At 40.4% G+C, this 25400-nt stretch overlaps 1 protein-coding gene across 15 annotated transcripts in view; it reads right to left on the bottom strand.

Annotated features, from left to right (window-relative positions):
• The window catches only part of ACAP2 (ArfGAP with coiled-coil, ankyrin repeat and PH domains 2), a 70474-nt gene extending 45807 nt beyond the window's left edge, over window positions 1-24667 (bottom strand). For all 15 annotated transcript variants that reach the window (XM_049802069.1, XM_049802080.1, XM_049802085.1 and 12 more), the window contains exons 1-4: window positions 24432-24667; window positions 5148-5205; window positions 2934-3053; window positions 1558-1611 (exon numbers count right to left, since the gene is read on the bottom strand). In XM_049802069.1, coding sequence (XP_049658026.1) covers window positions 1558-1611; window positions 2934-3053; window positions 5148-5205; window positions 24432-24484 — 285 coding nt within the window. In that variant the 5' untranslated portion in view covers window positions 24485-24667. The remainder of the gene's footprint in view (window positions 1-1557; window positions 1612-2933; window positions 3054-5147; window positions 5206-24431) is intronic.
• Between the last annotated feature and the right edge of the window lie 733 nt (window positions 24668-25400).

Below are 25400 nucleotides of genomic sequence, written 5' to 3'. Positions count from 1 at the left end.
CACAACTTGTCTGGCAAAGCTCTACATCAGAACACCATAACATGCCTCACTTTTTATGTTTGTGCCTTTTGATAAAGGCACTGTTCTACTGACTGTGCTCGAGCACCGCAAGGAAGTGTAGGGAAAAAAAGCAGGGCAGAACTCAGAGTGGTCCTACTTAAGTCTGCAAATAAATCTTCTTTTAATATAGCTTGTTCTTTGCTTTCTGCCTTCAAGCTTCCCTAGAGGGACAGTTGTGCTGTGCCAAATTTTACCAGAGCCCTGTAATCCACAATCACGTAGAACGATAACAGCAGCAAGAATAGAGGACCTAGGTCAGATGTGTCAAAGAGCATACCATATAGCAAAAACATGGTTAAGAGGGTAACCAGCAGCAAGAAGTGTGATGAAGAGTTTAAAATAGGGACAGCCAACTTGATTAATCTGCTCAATCTAATCTGCAGAAATCACTGACATGAAAGTAACACTTTCTCCCACTACTGCTGCTTTGAACCTTTGCACTAGCTTTTCTATACCATCAAAGTATCATTGTCCACTTCCTCCCCTCTTTACAGTTTTCATTGTATTAGGTGTAGCTATGTACACCTCATATAATGGAAAGGAAATCCAACTCAACAGCACTAACCTGCTTCCCTTTATTTCCCTTCCCTTCTAAAAGCATGCATTTTCAAAAAAATTAAGATGACAATTCTAAGAAGCTAAGTTAATGCTAACGAACTTATTTTCAGCTGAAGCTGTTTGAACTGCATCCTCTGTATCTCATTACATTTTAAACTCCTAGTGGTATTAAAAAAAAAATAAAAAAAAATTTGAGTGTCCTGCATATTTTCAGCACTTTGGAGACACTTCAGTTGCTTTCCAGCAATTTGCAGGAAAGTGAAAGAAAAACAATACGGGCCAAGGAAAGAGGAAGAAAACAGAAGAACAAACACATCCCTTTGGCTTTCAGGATACAAGACTAAACTCTTCAGAGGAGAAAAAAATAAATCAGTTTTCAATCCAGGCAAAACTGAGCTTTCCAATAAAGCCTGACGTGCTAAAAATCACCATTAGTCTTAAATCCCAGCATTTTCTCCTTTCTCTACACTTGTCTAAAGCTGTCATACTTCCAAAAAGAAAACTACACACAAATCAGAGGTGCTTCATTTTATGCATTATAACGGATGGGGGGAAAAAAGTAGAAATTATGGAAGAGGTAATCATTATTTCAGTCCAGCAAAGAAATATGCTCATAGTTTGTCACTACTGCCCATCAGTTTGATTAAAAAAGATGAAACAATCCAGTATTTACTCTGTCTTACAGCACTGGGTTTTAGTAAAGCTTACAAGCTCCAAACAAAAAATAAAGCGAGATAAAAATCTGCAGAAAAGGGGCTATTTATATACTTCGTAAACAAAATATAAATAAAATATTTACAAGTATAAAATGAGAGGTATTTAATACCACTTAAACCATGACTTTGCAAATACTATCAACAAGAAAAACTTTAGCATTATTCTGTTATCAAATATAACTGGAGGTAAGCTATCAGTCATGTTTCAGCTAGAAATACCTACATTGTGATAATTGATCATTTCCTGTAAGGTGTCAGAGAATTTTGTCAAGCTGGTCTGTAAAGAGAAAAACAAAGTGGTTTAAGTTAAGCCCTACAAAATACACAGCACAAAACCAATGTTTCAGAGGTTTACAGCTTTTCAGTAAAGAACTTGGGAGTTGATTTTCCTTAGCATGACTATTAAACTAAAACCATTATGCTAGGAGAACATGCGGGTAATATCAAGTAAATCTATGAAAGCTACAAGCAACAAAAATGTTACTGCTACCTACCTATATATAAAGGACCAAACTGAAGCAAAGTAGGAAAAATTCAAATTATGTGAACTTCCCATAGTTTAGTCAACTTAAACACATTAATTTACAATATTTAATATTATACTACTTAATATTTATTAATGTTCAATACTCTAACACCAAAAACCTGTTTAACATGTTGTAGTCATCAGTACACACACACTGTAGGAACTACTGCCTCACAGCTGATATGCTTAGCAACACTGACATCAATCTATAGAATCAACGTCTCAAACAGTTAGAAAACAACAACCCCTAATATATTTGTATAACAGCTTATTGCTTACACAAGTGTAACAAAAACCTACTTGGAATCAAATAATATAAGTTTTACTAGTTTGCCATCGCACTGTTTCTAGCAAGTAAATTTCCAGACAACACTTTCAGTTCCACATAGACTATGTTGAAGTTCACAGGCATATTTCAACTAGTGTGTGAAGATGCATATATTCAATTGATGTCCTATTACATAACATGCATTAAACATAGATAATATACACAGAGATGTGCACATAATTATACCTGCATATTACACAATTTCATACCTCATTTCAAAGTAACATTGACAGGAAATATTAGGTGTTCCAAATTAGCCTAACAAGACATTAGTCTGAGGTTACACCATCAAAGTGGGCTCTGTACGCTTAAACATTTAAATTTCTGTGTATTAGAGAGTGCAAGTTCCAGGACACAAGAGATCAACTCCAGGAATTTAGTTGCAGAGAACTGGCTTTTAGGACCTCATCTAGAACCCCTTTATTTAGCAAAGTAAACAGGGCAGCTGTCCACAGCTTCAACCCGACTTTCTCCACTCCTCCCAAGATGACTACTCCTAACCTAACACATATTTTCTGCAGTTTGGAAAACCCTTGACATTGCAGGTTAAAGCTCAAAGTAAATAGCACAGACCCTTGCAGTGCACCACAGTCAAAAAAGCTCACTCTTAAGACATCTCAAAGACAAAAAGAGCAAAGAGGTAAATAATAGTATAAACTTCAACTATTACTCTTGCCAACTGCTATATTTTACCCCTTTTAAATTATGTTTTTCTCCGTCCATTTTCATCTCTCAAAGAGCTTACCTCAACCAATGCATCTTTACAGGAATATTGTGCAAGGTCTCGAATTCCATTCATGAACTGCTTGTTGGCTATACAGAATGCTTTCCCAGTATCAATCATTGCAATACAAAGCTTCACCAGCTAAGAGGAGGAAAAAATGATAAAGCAGAAATCTTTGGTGTTTGTTTTTTATTTGTTACATCACCATATAACCATGAAACACACTGAGCTTAGTTACATCTAAGAAACAAGGATTTCAGAAGTTAAATTCCAAATTTACAGAGCCCCAAATTCTATGAAAAGCTTTCTGTTGTATAGTGCTAGCTATAAAAATACTATTCTAGGTCAACTGATACGCCATTGAAAAGGCTACTACTCAAGGCTACTACTTCAAGGATGTTAGACAAATTTTCATCAAGAACAACACAGAAGTACTTGATCCTATGCTGGGGCAAAGAAACCACCCAAGTGACCTTCCTTATTTACCCAGTAATTTTTATATTGGCTCAGACCCTCTTAGGAAAAGAAGAAATCTGAGCATCATCTCCCACATTCTGATGAATGGCCAAGTTGCTTGAACAATGGACAGAAAAACCACTACCAACATGATCCTTTTTTTTCCCTTCACTTTTTCTTGTGGTTCACAACCCTGAACCCAGTGTCCTTTCTTCCAGAGGGGGAAAAAAAAAATGCAGATAATATAGCCCAAAGTCACAATTGTGGAACAATAAAAATAAGTTTAGTATAACTGAGCAGAAAAAGTCACCAACCAGTCTAGACAAATCATTACCCTCAGGCCATAGTTACTTCAGCTCACACAAGAAGCTTGGCTTTCAACTTAAGTGTTATACTAGATGACTTCACATTACAATTGAACTACTTAAATACTTACCTTGTGTACTTGCTTTCCTGTCAGGGAAGTAAATGGGTTTGGGTGTTTTTGTTTTAAAGAATACTAGGATACAATCTCAAGGCAAAGAGTAATACTACAATTATAGCTTTTACATGGTAGAATGGTATACCTGGCACTGGCTTCGTGCAAGAGGTTAGGGACAAGGCCCTGAATAGCACCCCTTATGGAATTTGAGAATTCTTTTCCCCCAAAATGACCCTTTCAGATTAGTGGAAAACACAAACTTCCAAGATAGGTTTTTTCAGATCCTTTAAATACTTACATGGTTTAATCTACCAAAACAGATTCATCACCCATACAGTAAAAATGTGTCTTATGCCCATCAGTTTCACCAACAGTCACACCAAATCAAAAATCAAGTATCTTAAATTTATTTTGAAAGAGCAAATGGTTACATTATTAACTACAAAAGGTAGAAATATTACAAGTAGTAACAAAAAGTCTTCAGACTTAACACTGGACACTGACTTCGTCTCTATTTTTCTGCAGCCAACTCACTGCTGTAGAAACAGAAGTTCATATTAAAAAAGTAGCTAAGGAGGTGAACAAATGACATCTGCCTACCATATTAAAACACAGGCAAAAAAAATTTTTAACATTTCACATAAAACACTAAGGAAAGGAGGCTTTGTACAGATGTAAAACAAAAGTAAGCCACCCTCGAAATACTAGCAAAGAAGGAACAAAAGCCTCCAAATACTCCTGGTAACAAAACCAATAATTGATTGTAAGGCACGGAGAAGGTGCGACATATAACCTTTTATATACATGCACAAAGCATGACAAAAAGCAGGATGAATTTTACAGTGGTTAAGTCCTCCACACGAAAGTGAAGGATTTCTATACCTATCCTGCTGTGACTGTGCCAGAGCCTACCAAAGACAGAAAGCACTGACTTTAAATCTCTCAAACAAAGAGTATCCAGATGTCCTCACAGTATGCAGTTGTCATAAAACATAAGCTCTAAGTGCAGGGATGGCCAACCCCTGACTTTTAACTCACTTGAAAGCTGAATTAGTTTGCATGTGTCTCCCACTGTGGAGCTGAATCACGTGAGGGTGAGGGGGCCATGCAGTCAGGAGGGTATTGCACAATCCAAAACCTCGGCTGGGGGAGAAAGCAAGTTCACACTGGCTGTTGCTGCTGTTACTCAAGCTTGGGTCTCTGAGGCCCAGCTGTGCCCTCGACCCAAATCCGTTCCCTCTGCAGGAGCAGAATGCTTGAACAGCCACTGCCACTTCCCAGCTGTGAACTTTAAAACAAAACCTAAACAGATCTTTTTATATTTTTCAGAGCAGACATGCTTGAATTAAAAAGCTTACCTTGTCAAGTTTCAGTTCCAGTTCTGTCACATCTCCTTCTACTTCTTCTAAAGCTGCCCTGCATGGTTAAAAAATGTTTTCCTGTAAAACTTTACATAAAAATACTCTAGGACTGAGAGGAAGGGGCAGGGACACGTTAATTTAACTCATTTACTGCCATCACAATTTCACTTAAGTATCAGCTATAAAAAAGCATAGATTTTAGAGAACCACAAGAATTGCAGGAAATACGACAGCACAAAGAAAAACTACATTGCTGATAAAACATACAGCTTAGTAATAAAGATTTGAGATGAAATTTTATTAATCCTAACGTTTGTCCCATTGAAATAGGTTTCCTCTCTTCTTGTATAACCAATGGTCTATATGTTTTAAGGTAATAACAAAGGAAAGAAACTAAAAGTCTGAGTGAAATTTCTTAAGTAATTCTTTTGGTGACTATCCGGCTCAAACCTGAAAACCTACGAACCTACAGCTATTTAATGAAGGACCTTGCAACAAGATTATGAAAAACATAGCATTTGCCACAAGTCAACTGCCTTAGCAGTAAGTTCAGATGGCACACTTGTTTATATCATTTGCTTCTAGTCTAGACTGTTGCAACTTTCAGGCCAGTCAAATTTTACTTGCCAGCAAAAACTTCTTTTGTGAACCATTTCTAAAGTATAACTTTTCTTGCTTAAGAGCCCATGTTTCCTTTGATACCTCCTTCCTTGCTTATTGCTACCTGCAAAAACAGAAGACTAAGAAAGGATGACACTTTGTTCAGAGAATTCATAAACATTGCTGTTTCATCAGGCTATTGCCTTGATAGCTTAAATGTACTAATTTCTGGCAATGAATGCTACACTACTGAAATCTATTCAATGAGGCTCAGATTTCACATTACACTGAGGTTGGTAGGAACAGCTGTATTCCCATTCCTTGCTCTCATCACAGGGTGCCTCATTCTTTCAGTCATTCCAGCATAACTGTTCACGGAGCCACACTGTTCCCTGGTAGTGGTCCGCCTTGGGAAAAAAAAAAGTTATAGGAAGGCTTCTGTAATGCTTTTTGGAAAACTGGATGGGATACATTTCACTCTTACGAAAAACTCTTCCTGGAAAAGGTGAGACAGACAGGGAAGTACTATTTGGAACAGGAATTTCTTAAGTGAGCCCTACCGCTGAGGACAGAGTACCCAGAACCACAACTTTACTGTCTCTTGCTAATTCCATTCTAGTTCACATGAGTTCAAGCCAAGAACAAAAAATAAAAAAAGGACTGGATCAGGCCCCAAACTCAGGAAAAGCAGTTTTTATAAGAATAGTTCCGAAAAACACTGCCAGTTGCCTGAAGTGCTCAAACATTGAGCATGACATTCCCAGCTTTTTGCAGACTTCACTAACACATAGTTGCATTCCAGTTTTTGTATCTAAAGGCATTCCCACAGTTACATCCTAGGTTTTATATCTAAGCACATTCCTGCATAGTTACATTTTGGCTTCTGCCTCTTCTCTAGCTTCAGACCATGAAGGATTTCAGGCAACATCAATTTCTCTTTTAATAATTTAGAGAAGAAAATAAAGTATCTTAAAGTCTCCAGAGTTTAATCTTGTTTCAGAAAGCATTACGGGGGGGCAGAACCACAACCAAGGAAGGAAAAGTATCTCAATATTTAGACTGCAATTTTGTATTTGTTTGTTTATAATCACAGTGCAACCAATTTTTATTTGTTTCTTTGGCATTAGCATAAAAGCATGATTAAATAGCTTGTTTACAGAACTGCAGCAAGATCTGATAAGAATATTTTTTTTTAGTGTCTTTAACCAGCAAAGAGTTCTAGCTCCACAGGACTTAATGAGCTAAAAGTCTAAGATTCAAGATGAAGGAGAGACATAAAGGCACTTAGCACAGGCAGAATGAAGACAACACATCTGCTCAGCAATTAAAGCTCTATTCCAAAGGGAAAATTTTAAGACAGAATAAGCTCAACTGAAAAAGAAGTACAAAACAAAACATCAAATGACTGACAAGATGAGGGGCAGGTCAAGAAAGAAGTATAAAGCAAAGCAGAAAGAGATATCATGGGAGAAGGGAGACATACAGCCCCTCCACCACCTGATTCATTCCAGATCATCTTTGAATTACCACAGGCCCCTGAAGCACCAGGCTGGTTCTCTGGGCTATTTCCCACCACCACCACATGATGGAGGGAAGGCACATCTGGGCCCTACAGTTGGATATAGATCAAACAGCTGTTAGGTTCCAGCCAAACTCTGTTTCAACTCCTTCTTTCATTGCATAGAATTGGCTACTTTCACTATTTCCATCATATAAAAACTAGTAGAAAACTTATTCTCATGCAAACATATTCACAGTATTAGACCAACACTGAATTACAAGCATAAGAACAATGGAGAGGATGCCCTCAGACTATCAGAATACAGACACTTATATCTAATAGTGTATTAACACCATCTAGTCACAAAAGTTGTTTTCATACTGGAACACATTAAGAACAGCTGATCTGAGCTGTGCTGTTAATGTACTTGGTTTTCTTAATTTAATACTTCTTGAAGCCACAGAATAGAAAGGTGCATTTCTCTCTCTAAAACATCTGTGTCAGGAACTACTTAAAGTTCACAGAAAATTGTCACAATTCCGAGTAAATCTCATGTCCACAGCCAAGACAAAATCTCCAGATATAAACACAGGAAGTGGCCATAAAACAGCTGAGGACCAAATGCCAGACCTGACATGTACCAAAAATGTTGCTCCTTAGTGAAGTGGGAGCTGGGAGCAGGATTTGCGTCAGGGTAATCTTAGCCAGAAGGCTCTGGCATTAGGAATAAGGATCAAATCTGCCTCAGTATATGAATCAAAGTCAAACATCTGTGGCTTCCCGAGATGTTCAAACACGGCATGGCAACACACAAAACCAGTACAGCTGCTTAAGGGTGGAGGACAACTTTTATAAGTGAGCAGCCTCCCATACCCTTCATGCTCCGTAACAAGGACTCTCAGGAATGTGTTTCTTTCCTCTGCTGTTCCTTCTGTCCTCCACACACCACACCCCCCCTTCCTAAAACATAGTTCAGTTTGCTAGATACAGCTTCCTCCACAGCTGCAGCTGCAATGCAGGAGGAATATAGGAGATTATGGAAGAAAACCCAAGACCTGACTTAACAGCCTTTTTAAATGAGGATAACATCACCAGTTACCTAGCCTAGCATAAGACAAAGGAAAGCTGAACTCTGGTGTCCATCACAGCACCCCCCTCAAGTGACCAGTGAAAGACGTGCTTCCAGGTTAAGGTACTATGGGACTCCAAGAGTCCCAGGAACCAAACAGAAAGATGACAGCTAAACTCTCCTCTAGAAAAAGAGTTGGTCTCTCTTAGGCCACGAGCAGTAGACGTGTTAAGGAAAAAGTCTGGACTACACCACTACACACTGCTGACTGTAATCCCAACCACACTGTGGCCACAGACAAGTGTCTGCTTGGCCTGTTTACTCTTACAGTGTAAAAGGTGGCAATGGTCAATGCTTTTAAAGTCAGCTATTCTTCAAATTATATCTAACTGCCATCAAAGTCACACCCTGCCTTAGTCTTTCACTCATTCATCACTTTCTACCTTGCATTTTTAGACTGCATTCCTGAAAGTGAGGCTGGAATCAGCAGTCATTATAAATTACATGCTGACAAACAACAAACTGGAGAAGTCAAGGGTGCTATGGATAATTAACAATTAATTATTTTTAATTCTAGAATTAGCACGTCCCACTATAAAAATTATTCAAAAGAATAAAAGCCCATTAATAAAGTATCTTCCCATAGTTTGGAGTTGTTTTGGTTTGTTGGGTTTTTGTTTGTTTTTTGGTTTTCTTTTACTTTTAATTGAAGAAAGTTTAAAGCCTAAATCTTAGATTCACCTCTTGAATATACTTTCAGAGGAATAGGAACAAGCACACAAAATCAACTGCTATTCAGACTGGGACTTCTGAATACATTCATGTATTTGGACTCATGAAATAGGAATAATAGATTATCACCATCACAATTTCAATACTATTACTGCTGAAGTCTTGTCTTCAAATTTTGGAAAGACACAGCTCTCCTACCTGCACGTATTCTGTGCAGAATAGCCCCTTAATGCACAACTTGGACTTCACTGAAGATGACATGTCCTTTCAACTAATATCCACTACAGTTCAATAGTATAAGTTGACGTGCAAGACTAGCCACAAATTATCAATAACTAAATCAAAGTATTTGAGTACACATATTCAAGTATGACTACAGTCACATTTTCTTTCATTTACTGCAGTATAGTTTCATGAGACCAGCTGTATATCAGAAGAGTAAATAAAGAAGCATTACCATGCTCCACTGCCAGTGGAGAACAATCCAACCTCGGAGGGACAGAGAACACTGGACATGAACCAACAAGCAAATGGTACTGTGATTAGCACCCCTTTGTCCCCTTCAATTGCATTTCATTTTGAAATTTAAGGACATGACAAAAACTGAAAAGTGGTTACAAAGATATGCACAGCTCAATAATTGCAAGGGCCAAAACTGGATAAAGCTGGTTTGTAACTGGCTAAAGTAAAAGAAATTGATCATTCTAATTCTCATAATACATACAAACCCAATACAGACACTAGCAGAGATTAGCTGCAAGCTACTTGTGCATCCCACAGTGGTATCACAGTTCTAGATGCATGTAAAAATCAAACTATATCAAAATTACCAAGCCCTCATGCTATAGCTTTACATGATACCAGACTTGGTTTTCAACCTGTGCTACCAGAGTCAGATGAAAAGGCCAACAAGATAGTCACAAGATACCTTTGATCCCAATTATCAGACTGAAACAAAATCAGCAATGGAGTTGCTTATGGACCACTCCTGACAGTGATTGCATTCAGCACCCTCAGTGACAGAGGGAAATAGGAAATCAGTTGCTGCTTCATATAATTATAAGAGACTTCAAAGCAAGATAACTTCAAAACATCTTAAAGACAACTTGCAAAAAAGTACTACTGAATGTGAAAAAGTGGAAATAGGATGAGATACAGAAGTACAAGAAAATGCACCTGATGATTTACAGGAATGTCTCCTCCTGTATGCCAGAGCCTAATCAGGTGACAGCAAAAAGGCCAGCAGACATTAATCAGAGGATGAGCTACAAGCTGTAAGTATGATGTAAAGGCAAATTAAAATGCAGGTATACCACACAAGATACTATACTTGCTTGCCTAATTGGTCTGTGTTCTCGCTCGCTCTCTCTGCACACATAGCAGCTGCACCTTGGTAATACAATCCAGATATAAGCAACAACTAACAAATTAGTTTAGAAACAGCCACAGACTAACTGCTGAGAGTAAAATCAGGCTGGGGGAACACACACACCACCAATGCCACTGTAAGAGAAATACAATGTTGACAGCAAAGTCCTCCAACTAGAGATCTGTTATGAACATCACAGAAAAGACAAAATAGCAACACTGTACCAAACAAGTAAACAGTCAGTTCTACTGGAGACACCCTTCAAGCCTCCATATCCAGACTGCCCTCTCTGCTAAAAAACCCAAGGATCAACACACATTTCACCTACAAGAGGCTGTAACATAACACAGCTATGGCAAAAACACTAAAAAGGGAGTAATTTGATCATGCTGTTCCACCCAAAACAAGTTGAAACTACTTTATAACCAATACTCCCGATCCTCTCCACTTTGAATGAGAATGGAGGATGGAAGTAACACAACCTTTCTGGGCAACCTGTTCCCATGCTTAACCCTCAGTGCATGCCATTTGAATTGCTGCATCTTTCAATCATCATCTCTTCCTACTGTGCACCTAAAAACAAAAACCCACACCTACACCTATTACCTGAACTCTATAATCTACTGGGTAACTCAAGGTAGCAATTAGATCCTCCATGAGCCTTCTTCACCTGAAGGTGGCCACAGCCCTCATCCTCCCCTTGAACTCCATGTACTCCATCCCAGTTGCCTTTAGCTGCACGTCCTTCATTTTGGTAATATCTTTCTTTTACCGGCAGGGCCTCAAACTCATCATAACACTCCAGAGTTAACCTCATGACAGCTAAATACAGGGTAATCATCTCTTCCCTCAACTTGCCAGCTATGCTCTCGCTAATGCAGCCCAATATACTGGCAGTTTTCACTCCTGCACAGGCACACAGCTGATAGATGGTCCCTTTGCTGTTCACCAGGACGCAAAGGTCCCTGTCTGCCAGCACAGCTGCATGGGGTTGTTCCTTTTCAGAGGAACATTTGCATTTTTCGTGGTTGAACTTCAGGAGCTTTCTACCAGTGCTTTCTTTCCTCTACCTTGCTGAGGTCCTTCTGAATGGCAGACCTACCCTCCAGCATATCAACCGCTCCCTCCAATCATTGCGTACCCCATTTGATTTCCCTCATCTATAGTTAGATATAAAAAGGTATCTAGAGGCATCTTAAACATGCTAAAAAGGAATACATTTGGTACACATATAATGGCACCAGGCAAACACAGATTAAAAAAGAAACATGACATATGGAGGGACAAAGAAGTCATACACTGAACAATAAGGCCTAATAACCTTGGATAACAGCACAGATACATACATACAAGAAGAGTTTTATAACTTATGAGATGTGTCATAACCATTAATATGGTCTGAAGAAAGAACGCTGTTGCAGCCTGTCACAGAGCCCATTGAAGCCCTGGTTTGGCACCACAGAGATTTTTCCCTGCTGGCACAGAGCCCCTCCATGCTGAGGAACAGATGATGAATGCTCCCTGACATGCCGAGATAAACTTCTTCAGTCATGCTAGTACTCCTTACATTACTAGTTCTTCAGTCATTGCCACAAAACACTTTATCAATCGCTTGGAAAAGCTCTACAACATGAACAGCAGGACTTTGAATCAAAGTGTGACATCCTCTTCACCCCCACCCCAAAATCCTAGAAATTTTCTATGAGCTTGGTGGATTGAAATACAGAAATGCATTTCCTGAACTGAAGATTATCATGGTGATGAAAAAGCCAAGTTTTCTCAGGTCACTAGCAAGCACTATCCACATTCCAAATTCCCCCAGAGAAAAGAAACAAGTCCTCAATATTAGAAGAGCCATTCCTCTATTCCTTCCAAGTCAGAATTCTCCTCTTATAAAACAATCAAATAAAATAAGACAAGGCTATTTATTGAATTCACTTAATCATTAAGCAAAAGTCTGCTTGTAGGTACCAGTTTTTAAGGTTGTCTTCATCTACAAAGTTTAGTTCATCCACAGCAATTCATATGGTCTTTGCTATAACAAACAAACAGGACAAATCCCTCCAACATGTATGCTTGAGCTGATTTGTTCTTCACTGCAAGACTACACATGGCTCAAAAGATAATGAACATTATAAACGAATCAGCCTTCAAAAAGGAACAAGTTCTATTGCACTTAATATACATGGCTGAAAGTCAAACCGATTACCACCAAACTTGCAGCAGCATTTAATGTATTATGCACAGTCTGTAAGGACATCTGTGCTACCTGCAGGCCCTAAATTCTCAAGCTTTTTCTCTCATTACTCTTTTGCAGCAAATTGTCAGAAATGCCCAACAGTGTTCTTTTCCCAATAGTTTTGCCTAATAGTTTTCCCCTATGCTTTTTTTACCCCAGGAGAGACTGGTAGTTAGTAAGCCTAAGTAGGAAATTAGCAACCCTTTTCTTCCACAAAGATAAGCAGAATTTTCTTCACCTTTCAACTTACATGTTTTTGTTCATTATGGGACGGCTGTTAATAAGATGGGGACACAAAGGTGACCATGAAAGCTTCACATATGAGAAGTTGATAACATTGCTAAATGTAAACTCAGATAGGAATGCAACACATCACAATACCTATCCTGCACAACTGACTAGTAATTCGAACATCTCAAGATTGAGTCAAAAGCTTTTTAGGAGGCCTTGCCATCAGATAAGGAAGTAGGACTATAGTATCAAGATGTTGCAACAAAATAAAAGGGCAGCAGAAACAAGCTCAAGAAGCTGGTGGAGCTATGCAGAAACTTCTTGTTGCTGAAAACTTGCAAACATCACAAGACTGTTTTATTCTTTTAAATCTCAGCAACTACCCAGGAGCTCAAACACAGAAGCAGCAGAATGAATGAAGGATTTCAACATTTGAAAACTCAAGTATGTAGTAAGGTCAAGAAGTGGAACCATAAATATAACCATCAAGCAACGAACTGCAGGGGATACAAGAGAGGACATCCCTCCATCTAAACACTATGCCCCATCAGCCTCAAGATGTGGAGTTCCAGTTAGATGCTAAGAAGTCATGTCAACTTTTTTTTTTTTTTTTTAAAGCTATCAGTAATAACAACCTGAGGAAGAATGAAGAAATTAATCCCTGATTTGGAAAGACAGCCCTTATGTACCTCAAATGCAGCCAATATAAAAAGACAGGGTAGCACTGCCTGAAAAACAGAAAGAGTAAATATCACTAGATTCCCCTGGTATAGGATTCTCAGTATCAATATGTTCAGAACTGATACAGCAAGACTTAACCACCTGTACAGAAATCCTCCTATAAAGTAGAGGCAACTGGAGATCAGAGTACTCTGTAATTAATCAAAGAACATTCTTTACACATATCATATAACCTTAATATGAATCTTTTTTTTTTTGCTTTGATTTCAGAAAACTAAGGCAGTATCTGTCCCTTTCTTTTTGTAATTTCCTTAGTTGGTAACTTACACCTACTACAGTTAGAAAAGTACTGTTGTGTCCAAACCACCATGAGATAGCAAAGCCTTTATAACAAGAGGTCACCATGTTTCAGAAGAGCTAAGGACCATTAACTCTCTACAATTCCAGTTATATTGGGTGGATCTGCTTTACCAAAACCAGAATAAAGTTTCAGATTTGCTATGAAGACTGAGTCCTCAGCAAGTATCTACCCTCTTTGTCCATTTCAGAAGCTGAATATTTTGGTAATACACTTCCACAAAATCAGAACGCTCTATTTGACAGTCAGAGGGGAGGTTGCAGCTTCGTTGCAATAGACAAACTCTGAACTTGAATTTTTTGTTTAGCTTGTAGGTATATATACATACACATATCTCACACTCAGTTACCATAAGTGTATTTTACATGTAAATTAATAGTTTTATTGTGTAGTTTTATTATTCCCTCATACTGCAAAGAAACAGTCTTTGTTTGCCCTTTATGCCTTTGTACTGAAGCAACCAGTCAAATGATCCAATCTCAAGATAACAGAGTACATAAGCATTAGGAGTAGGAGAATACAGAAATACAGTATATTGGTGTTTTCCTCAAATTTAATGTTTTCACATTTGGAAAAGCCAATCTCCTTTCCTCTTCATCCCTCTCAAATGATAATGGGTGGAATATTATAACATAAAAACTACAAAATGCATATGGTACACCCACAACCCTGGAAAAGGTTTAAATATTCTTTGGGTACATTTAGTATCTTTTCTCCCACCACTTTTAGTCATCAGGAGATTTTAAAGACCCTGGGCTTTCATTCATCTATCGATGCTAACTGCAGGTAAGCTATTTCTCAACCAAACAGAAGCTTACATATCCTTTATTAATTACATACTAAAGATTTTTCATCTCAAATCAACTGCAAATATTTTCAAACAAAACCTTGCAAGATCGATACTTACAATATAGTGGATACGTTGCAATAGTTGGCACATTTAACACTTCATCTTGTCATTTTTCATCATTCATTTTGGGATAAGTCAAGTAGGATAGAATAAACAGGCAGATATATTCTTCAAAATCAGACACTTAACAAAAGAAAGTACTCCAGAAAATTAAACAAGTACTTTTAAAAAATCATTCTCCACAACTGGAGATTCCTCTGGAGAATAATCCTGTAGAGAGGGTGTACATATATGCATATACTTTTTAAGCAGACTTCAATTTAGCAACACACAAATTCACCCAGAAGTTGCATCCTCAATGAAACATCAGAGATTCCTCAGTCATCTTCAACAGTTTTTGTCTTCAACAACAACTCTGACTGGCAAAGCCAATACATTTGTTCTATTCTTGTAGTGTGCCTTATCTGATCAAATACTGATATCTATGCATAGATACCCAAGTTAGTCATCTAAATCACCTTTGGAAACAATAGAGTAGAAACACTCTACTCCCAGGGCGCAGTTTACCTTATCCTGACATACGTGGCTAAAACAAATCAAGAGGCACCTGGGATACAACTATTAATCTTCACTAGATTTGAAGGACCCTAAGCCTAAAATCTGCCTTAAGAAGAAAGATGGCTATACAGTAGATGAGATGAACTCTACCTCTCCTGTCTAAGGAGGTTAAGAAAGAAGGGGCCCATTTCATTAATTACTGAACTCTTTATACAGACAGCAATTCCAACCAACTTACGTGAATGCTGCAAGTCTAGGAAAGGCAATATATAACCTACATTTCCAGTTAAGCAGTGAGTCTTTTTAATGCCTTTTGCTAGTCCCAGTAAGATCACAAGGCCCAACGCTGCTCCACCTACATTATTTTTCTTCTTCACCCACTCAGCTCTTACTCAGGTCATCTTAAACCTCAAGTATATTAGCAACAGCATGTTACATAAACCCAATGATATTGTAATACCACCACGTGTTCTTTACATTGAAGTTCACCAGAAGAATCCAAGTCAAATGCAGAGTCTGACTACTTTCACAAAGTACTCCAAACAAACAAACACACAAGCTGCGCCTTTCTATCTTAACAATAAGCAACATGTAGTTTCCCATTATTGCCCGCTGACGAGCAGCCATAGCAGCAAGGGAATCACTGGAGAGCTGGAGTCTATAGGAAGGCATCAGAGAGCAGAACGGATTTCCTGGCACCGACTCACACCAGCCACCACCACCGTGCAAAGCAGTTGAGGGACCCCTGAACCCAGCTCAGATCACTGGGGCAGCGAGGAAGAGGACAGAAGAGGCTCAGTGCCTCCCTGGGCAGAGTCCATGGAGGAGAAAACCAAACCCCATGTCCCAGCTCAAATTCCACACCTCTGTTTTGTCAGGAAGAAGGGATAGCATTCACGGCCAGAAGTCAGACTCTGAATATAGCACGCCTTTCCTTTGTACCAAAGGAGTGAATTTGATTCAAATTTCAATCCACAAAATGTCATTCTAAACATCCATACACAAAAATCTGTTACATGATCTACAGCATTACATAAGCTACACATTTTTTAAAATAATTACAAGATCACTCCTAATTGAAGACTAGGATACTTAAAATGCACAGAAATGTTGAGTATGTTTGATATCCATGTGTTCCTACTTAAATTAACATCTGGGACCCAGAAAGATGGAAATCTGGAATTCTCTTGCACATAACTTGTGTTTTTAAATTCTGTCAGACGGAATACATTTCACTACATATGGCTTCTCCAATTTCTCTTCGTATTATATCCAGCTTAAAATACATTTTGGAAGTTTAGAAACTCCAAAATCACATGTGCAAACTGATCACTAGCTCTGCTTTATGTTTATTCATACAAAATTGTCAGCACAGATCTTCCTTTAATGACTGTTACTAAAGGCATATCACAAATTCATGAAAAGAAAAAAGGTAGTTTGTGTGTGTGCACTGACTACTGTTAAACTAAATCTCATGCAAAACCATAACTATTTAAATCCCTTTTACTATTAACGTACAAACTCTAAAAATTATTCAAGAGCATCGTGCCTGCATATTGTAGTCTTACAATTTCAAACAGAAAACTTAGAATATCAAACAGAAAGCCTGATTCACAGAAAGATTCATGCCACACGAGCAAGTTTGCCAACCATCTGACAGGCATTTTCTCTGTTCAAAACCTCCTCTCATTCATAAAACATGTGAAGGGACTATTTTGCAGCAAATTATTTTCTTAGTCTATCCTTGTGTCTTGTCAGTTTGAAAATGTATACAGGACATCATCCCATAAATTAGATTTCTCCTCTACACAGGCATAAGTTATTTACAGCCCATCAAAACAAAACAACTGATTTACTCTAGGTCTGAGGCCTGGCTACTTTTAATATTCATAAAGTAAACGTTAACTGTAAAGTAATTATTCTGCCACACATGCAAGGACTCCTGTTGAAGAGATCATTAGGAAGGCAAAACAATGGTTTAGTCTACTTTACTGGACTGCTTAAAATTGTTTAGTTTATGATCATAACAATAATATCTACTCTTTCTCATGTTCTTGATCTAACCTTTCAGTCATATGAAAGAGTAGCAACAAAACCAGGATTTATACTGTCACAGAGAGAAGCATGGAAAACTCCTGCATATATTAAAATAATGTTACAGTCCACATACTAATCTGCATTTCCTCATAATGGTCTTCCATTACAGACAGCTACTGTAGCTGTTATCTTTGTTACAAATCTGCCACTATCAAAAAGCAAACCACCTAAATTATTACCTAAACTCACAGGATTATCTATATCTCAAACAGCATAGTACCTGCTCAAAGAGATCACAAATGCATTTACACAGTTTAAACTTCTATACATGTTTCTAAACTGAATTCTGCATGTACAAGTTAGAGGCAAAAACAAAGTAACTAAATCAGTCAGAATTTGTTTTTCTATTTCCTGCCCACCTAAACATAAGGCACTATGAGACATAACATTAAGTAACCACATAGGGTTTTTTGGTGGGTTTTTTTTTTGGTTTTTTTTTTTTTTTTTTACTCCCTTATGACACTGCTGCATTTGCATCTCCCCAAGATACTAAACTAATTGATTTAGCCAGGAAGGCCTGCATCAAGAGCCAGGCAAAGGGTTCTTGGCTCTGTAAACTGTAATTTCAGTAGGAATGTTTCTGTAGTCAATGAAAATTAGATATTTTCCTTTCCTTTTTCTCCCAAAGCAGGTTATCGGGATGGAGTTTGCTTTGGTGACTTTTTAGAGTGATTTACTATAGTAAAAATTTAAAAAGTTACCAATAACTTAAGTCATATTGTTCACTGCACGAAGCAAAAACAGGAAAAATGCTGACTCTAAATAATACAGTTCTGAGTACAAGGTTGTCAAGAAGCTAAGCCTGAAAAAAAGATCACAGGACACTGCTAACATAGCTAAATCAGCACATTTGCTATGCGGTGGCCAATGATTTCACAGATGCCTAAAGGAAAAAACAACGCTAACCAAAGCCCACCTAGCCCAAGATAGACAGATTTCTATTTTATAGTTGCTGACTTCCTAATGAATATTCTATTTACTAACCCTGCTTTCCAGATATTTTAACATTGATATTCCTTCCCCCACCCACTAAATATAAAACTATCTTCTCCATAACTTTAGTTCTTAATGTAATTACATGAGATGTGCTTAGCCAACATATGAGACACTCCAGGCTAAAGAACCAAACCTCTTCAAATCTATATTTAAAACCTGAATGACTATAAGAGCTTGTATAATTACAGTTACATTGCACGCGCACAGACACACATAAATAAGCTGTCCTTGTAATTCTGCAAGTACTCATTAAAGATCATTTGCACAGGCTTAATTAATATCAGTTCTTCAGCAATTGATCCTGCTGCTGTGCTACAGCAACATTATGATAGCTAGCAGATTTTAGTACTACTTCCACTGTAAGCTTCCTTCTCAGTGTGTGTGGGTTTTTTAAACATTCCCAGATAAAAACTTAGATCAAGGAAATTAACATTTTAAGTTCCTATTGGCAATCCAAGATATAGTTAAGGTTTTTCAATTTGCTGTTACTTACCGTAAATCATAATCAAACAACAAAGAAACAGAATCAGAATCACCATTAAAAAAATGTAGGTGCACTAACCAAATCAAGACAACCTGACTTCAGGACACGTTTCTCTAATCTCCGTTAGGAAGGACTGTAACAACTTACTATTATATTTGAAAAGGCTTTAAAAGATTTCAGCGTGAGAGATTTCGATGAAATGTATTTGAGAGGGATCTTCGATGAAACTTCTTTAGTATAATTACCTGGAAGAAAACGCTCTAACACTGGGTCCTATCTTCCAATACATCCCCCTTTCCTTAGGTCAATTATTTTCTTTATGTACATTTGAAAGATGTAGTCACAGATTTAAAAATAAATAAATCATTGATTAGAGTCTGAGTAGAACAACACATTCACTGTAATCTCCACAAAAGCAAAGAATTAGAAATGTAGAAGCACTCCGTTTAAATAACTCCATCAGACTTCTAGCAGTATGGATGGAGATGTTGTACACGTGTAACTTACCAGCATCCCACTAAGATTGTCCTTCACGTCACTACACGTCAGCTATGAAAAGTGCTGTTCTACAATCACATGTGGTTGTTATGTTTATAATTTCCAGTATAAGTATGAAAAATGGTAAATGCAAACTTACAAGCAAATGTCTGGCAGCTTTCTCTTTAGACTTACTGTATCTTTTTTTTTTGTTCTTCTGCAACACTTTCCACCCTGACTTGCCAAGTAAGTTACAAACTTGCTTTTCAGTCCCAAACACGGAGGGCAGAAAGCCTAGACCAAACATTTCTTTGGAAATTTCTCCTAGAACAGCTAGGTAAGTCTCAGCAAAACAAACAGATTTTTTGTGTGCAGACAGAGTTCTTGGTCACATACCTCTTAGCACCTTTATATGTGTCTGAGTTTACCCAAGTGAGCAACCTCAGTGATTTCAATGATCCCGTAACCACACACAGATTGCCCACACTACAAACCCATGCTGAATAAATAAGAGCGGTTTACTTGCTACTCGTAGTTCTGTAATGCAGCAGGTTAGGAAGCAGGCTGCACTGCAGCACCATACCCACTGGAAGTCAACACAGCAGGGACAAGTTTACTGATGTTCCGATTTCTACATTTTCTTCAGAAAGTAATAAGCAGGCCAAAGCATATGGGTTAGGCACGTAACAATAATTTCTCTGACCACTGAACAAGACCTACTCCAAACAGGTTAAATAAGTCACTTTCTTGTATTACTCATATTTTAAAGTGACAAAACACTTCCTGCTACCTGGGAAACAGATGCTTAGTGACTAAACTTTGGTTACACAGTACTAAAGAAGAGAGAAAAAAATTCATAAATCTAGAAAGCCATAAAGTGGCATGAGTGAACTATTCAGCCTGTATCCTCTACATATGCATGAGGTGCATCTCAGCTGGGCCCATTTAGATAGACCAGAATCAAAGCCACAGAAGAAGAAAACCAACACACAAAAGCAGGGAACTTCAGTGACAAGTCAGCCTTACTGACACTGCAGGCCTGCCTACACAAAGCAGTGCTTTAGTTCAATCTAAGTGGAAGATTCCTCAGACAAGTCGCTTGAAGGAAATACACTATAACCACCAGTTCTACGCAAAAACTACCCATTATATACTTCAGTAAGAATGGTAGCTGGCAACAGTTTCATTTATATTCTTTAGTCTACCTTGGTCATCCATCATCTGTTCTGCAGCTGGCTCTCAGGAAGTGAATACAAAATTAAATAAAAAAAATTTAACAGATAAGGACAAAAAAATTATCTCAAAAATACACAGCTTTTTACTGATGCATTTTTAAAGACTGGAACAGACTGAAAGTTTTTCTATAGAGTTCTTACAATTGCACACATTGCAAGCAACAGAATTTTGCTTTTTCTGTTATTTGTTGTTTATCAAGATTGTTAACTGTTACTTACAGCAGATGTATTTCCCCACCACTTAAACTTGCTTCTCCTTTCTAAAAATCTAGGTTCAGAGTGAGTCATATGGTTGCTACACTGCATACCTCACTCATTAAGAGAAAACGTTCTTTAGTTACAAGAAAAACACAAAAATGGAACATCAATCTAAAAGCCTGTTCCTCTGAACTCTGAAACTGAAATTCTCATTGTGTAAAGATAAGGAGAACGTATTATTTCACAATACTATTTTCATATCAAAAAACACTCCAGGAATTCCTGATTATATATATAGAACTTGGCCAGCACAGCTCAGTTCTTACTACTCAAGGATTGCTCCAAGGCCCCTCCCCAAGCAACTTCTTCATTTGATAGGAAGTCATCAACACACTGTAGGAGAACTGCAAACGCATTTCCTTGCTAGATCTTTGGTCTGTCCACACTTCTAAGAGAGGGAGTCATGAAGGAAAAGCATGTGATTTCAGTGAGATTATTTTCAAAGTAGGTTTAAAAAAAAAAGTAATAAAAAAAATTGCAAATTTGCAAGTGTGCCTGAATTCATAGCCTTTTCGTTACGCTTTTTGAAATCAGTTTCTAAACCTCAAGCTTCCAACCTCAAACTGATCTGGTATGTCATAAGTTTACAAACCTAGTGATGCAATAGGCCATCACTGCTTCAGGTTTTATAACTCAAAGACTTCTTTATCTACTGGGGGAACAAAAAAAGCATGCCTTACTATGAAATAACCCACCATACTTCTGACATGAATCTTTATAGCCATTATTATCTAATCACATATCAGCAACTCAACAGCAACAACCCATGCTCCCTTTATATGCATTTTAAACAAGTAAACAAACCTTTATTTCTTTGATTCAGGTAACTATGATATTCTCAGTTACATCTCAACGCCAAAAGAGACCAACCTGAACTTCATAAGAAAGAGATAAGCAAGAAAGCCATGTGTCTGAAGCTGTATGTAGTAGCATGTTTTAGAAGATTTAAATAGCTCCCTGTGAAAACAGCGATTTGGTGACTCAGGAACTCTGATTCACCGATGTCCTCCCAGTTCTCTCCACGACTATAAGAAAGTAAACTGTGACATTTCTATACACTATATGCCTCCCAACAGGTTTATTTAACTGCTCCAACAGGTATACTGATGGGAAGGGACAGAGACTACACCCACCTGCACAGCAATGTCAGGAGAAAGCTGCAGCTCTGCTTTGCTATAAAGGACACAGCACAAGAAAGTGCTTTATGTCCACACTGCTCCCTGCAAGTATGCTAGGACTTTGTAATGACCTTGCTCTGCATTAGTGTCTCTACCATCCTTTAATAAAACCATTGCAGTAAACTTCATTTAGAAGATTTCTAGTATTTGATTTAGGCAATTCATGAGCAACATTATAACAGCAAGTACTAATGACTAATAATAAAAGATATGAACTTTTTTCAGAAATATTACAAGATTTTTCCTTCACGATTTTAACTGCCTCCTATCAGTTAAAGGTTGGAAGGATGTTTTGTGGGCATCAAGTGATTACACCATAAGATTTTCTGCAATTTCTTCAGAGGCAGTAGTATCAGAGACTGTCAAAAAGACCACAATGTAGTAGAAGACCCTGACAAAGGGTTTTCCACACTTTCTCTCCTTGAAAAGAAGAAATCAAGAGGGACAAAAGGAGAATGATAGTGAGTTCAAATGAACTAGTATGTCTTAACTTGTGAGCAGAAGTGTGCTGCTGTCTCTACAAATTTTAGTCACAATTTCTTGCATTCTCAAGTGTACTCTATACTTCAGCAGGTATCAGGAATTAAAAAAAAAAACCACCACAAAATTATATTTAATGGTATAGTTCTGTGGTTAAATTAAGCCAATCTAAGACTGCATTGTCACCAGATAGGATGGACCCACACTAAACATAGTTGTGCCAGAAAGTACATATACTAGCAAGCATGTCCAACTCGGGGCAAAAAGTTTTGTGGAACAGTTAAGCCAATGTAAAAGCTCCCTGCTGCCTCAGGGGAGGTCTCACTCCCTAATGCCTTCCTCCAGCCTTGCTTCTGGCAGTGAAGTTCCCTCTTCCTCCTCCCCATAAGCTTTAGTAGGTTTTGCACCCTTTGCAACGCTGACTCAGCTCACTAACCTAGCAGAAAACCCACCCAGTCTCTTCTGCCAGGGCAGCTAGCTCCTTAAAGGATCCAACAATACCAGTCACGGTCACCAGAAAAACATGTGGCTGAAGCAGCCAGGGACAAGCTGGCAGCAGAGACAGGAGCAAAGAAGGGAAGAACAGGAACTCCAACTTCTGCCAGGGGTGAGCCATTCAAACCTTCTCCAACTTCCTCCACATCCCAGAACCACACGATTGCTCAAGCTGACACAAAGAGGTGGCATGAACACACAGCCAGAGACCAGAGGAAGAGCAGGACTATTTCTCTCAACAGCCAGAGCGCACCCAGCCTGTGCCAACCACAGAGCCACAGGCACTCCAAACACGGGCTCAGCACAGGACAGGAGGGGCACAGCAGTGACACATCACATCAAGTCATGGAGCTGTTTGCCTCTCCCTCAGCTAGCAGGGTGATGATACCAGGCACGGAAAGTGGGCCTGTGTGCACAGACCAGCCATGCATCCCACAGAGAGGCAGAATTATGTCAAGCAGATACAATGGTGCAAAATACATATATAGAATGGATAAAAGCATAGGGAAAGATGAAGGGGCGAGTTGCCCAACATAAGCAGAAGTAAGCCTACAGCAATGACAGACAAGTGGTTGCTCGAGCATGGAAAAACAAAACAGTACATGCCTTGGTCTGACAACGGGAAGTAGGATTATACTAAGCTGATTTAGTACTGGCACCCCAATAGTGGGCAGATTGAGCATGGACGCATGCAGCAGACGCAGGCAAGAGACACTGGGAGCTGAAGTATAAGCACGATTCTGAAGAACCGGAGATGGACCACTAGGGAGTTCACGCTCTTGAGCCTGAGCAGGCATTGCTCTGGCTGCTGATGGCTTCTTGCACCAGCTGCCTGCCACCCTTCACCCCACCACACACCTGCCCAAAAGTGGGTGACCCCAGCAGCGTTCACTGCAGACTGTGCTACCTTCCCATGAACCCCAGACCCCGCACATTGCCCACCCAGTCCCACAGATGCTGCCCCCTTTCCTTGCGCTTCCCGCCTCCCGCATCCCCCCCTTCTCCTCAGAGCCCCCACCCCAGCAGGCCCCTCGTTCTACAGAGACCCACAACAGCCCCTTTCCCACACATGGCCCCCTCATCTCCCTGCACAGCCACCCCCATCCCACACACCGCCCCTGCCCTGCTACCCTGCACTCCCCAAACGCTGTCCCCAGCCTGCCGCTCTCCTCAGAGCCGGTTGCCCACGGCTCGCCGCCACCTGTCACCCTCCGGGGCCCCCACAACCCGGCCCGCCCCAGCAGCCCCTTCCCCACGCCGCCCCGCGGCCTGTCAACCCCGCAGGCACCCAAACCTGCTTCCTCCCCCCTCCCTGCGCGGCCCCCAATACCCTGCCGCTCCACCGCGGCCCTTCCCGCCGCTCGACCCCGGCCCGGCCCCTCGCCGGCGGTACCTGAAGCGCGGCGAGTCCTTCAGGCACTCCTCGAAGTCCACGGTCACCTTCATCCTGCCCTGCCGCGGGGCGCGTCGCTGCCTCCGCTGCTGCTGCTGCTGCTGGCTGCGGCGGGGCGAGCCCGAGGCGAGGCCGGAGGCCGGCCGCCGGGCGGGGCTAGGCGAGGGCGGCTCTCATGGCGGGGCCCGGCGGCGGGGCGGCTACTGCGGGATCGCCGCGCCGAGCAACTCCGCTGCCCCCCCTCCCGCGCCTAACCGCGACTGACGGCGCGGCCGGCCAATAGGCGGCAGCCAGCAGCAGAAACAGCCAACAAGACGCTGGCGCAAGCGGGGCTTCCCCCGAATCGGCGTAGGGCGGGGGAAGGGCGGCCAGCCCCTCCAGCAGGGGAGCCCTCTGGCCAATCACACGGCGAGAGGAAGGAGCATAACAGGAAGACCGCCCAATAAGTGGGCCGCTTAGGGGAGGCAGCCAACCGCGGGGTGCCGCAGGGATTACTTCCTCACCGAGCGTCCTAAAGAGTGACAGCCCGGTAAGCCAACGGGAAAACCGCCGTTGGCCTCCCACCAATTGGCAAGCGCCATTGCCACGGCCACCGGAAGACCAATCCCAGCGCTCGCAGGCACCGAGGGGGCCGATCCAGCGCTGCGATAAGCGGGTGCGCCCGCGCTGGCGGCCGTTGACGTTGCCGCCGTTGGGGGTGGGGCGGGTCGCGGGGCGGCAGGGCGGGCTCTGGCAGAGCTCTCCGGTCTGCGCCCTGCTAATCGTTTTTAACTGCTTGATTTTTGTAAAGTAAAGCCACTAATTAAGCAGGGGACCTCTTCCCTGAGGGATGAGAGGGGCGCGGGAGGGCCCGGCCCGGCGCGGCGCCCCCCTGAGGCGGTGAGGGCCGCTGGCGCGCGGCCCCTCCCTCAGCCGCCGCCGGAGGAGCCCTCAGGCCCGAAGCGGGCGGCCGGGCCCCGGGCCGGGCAG

The sequence above is a fragment of the Accipiter gentilis genome, chromosome 6, assembly GCF_929443795.1.
Source record: "Accipiter gentilis chromosome 6, bAccGen1.1, whole genome shotgun sequence".
Lineage (NCBI taxonomy): Eukaryota > Metazoa > Chordata > Aves > Accipitriformes > Accipitridae > Astur > Astur gentilis.
The sequence above is the reverse complement of the archived record's forward strand: the minus strand, read 5'-3'. Positions and strand labels throughout refer to the sequence as shown.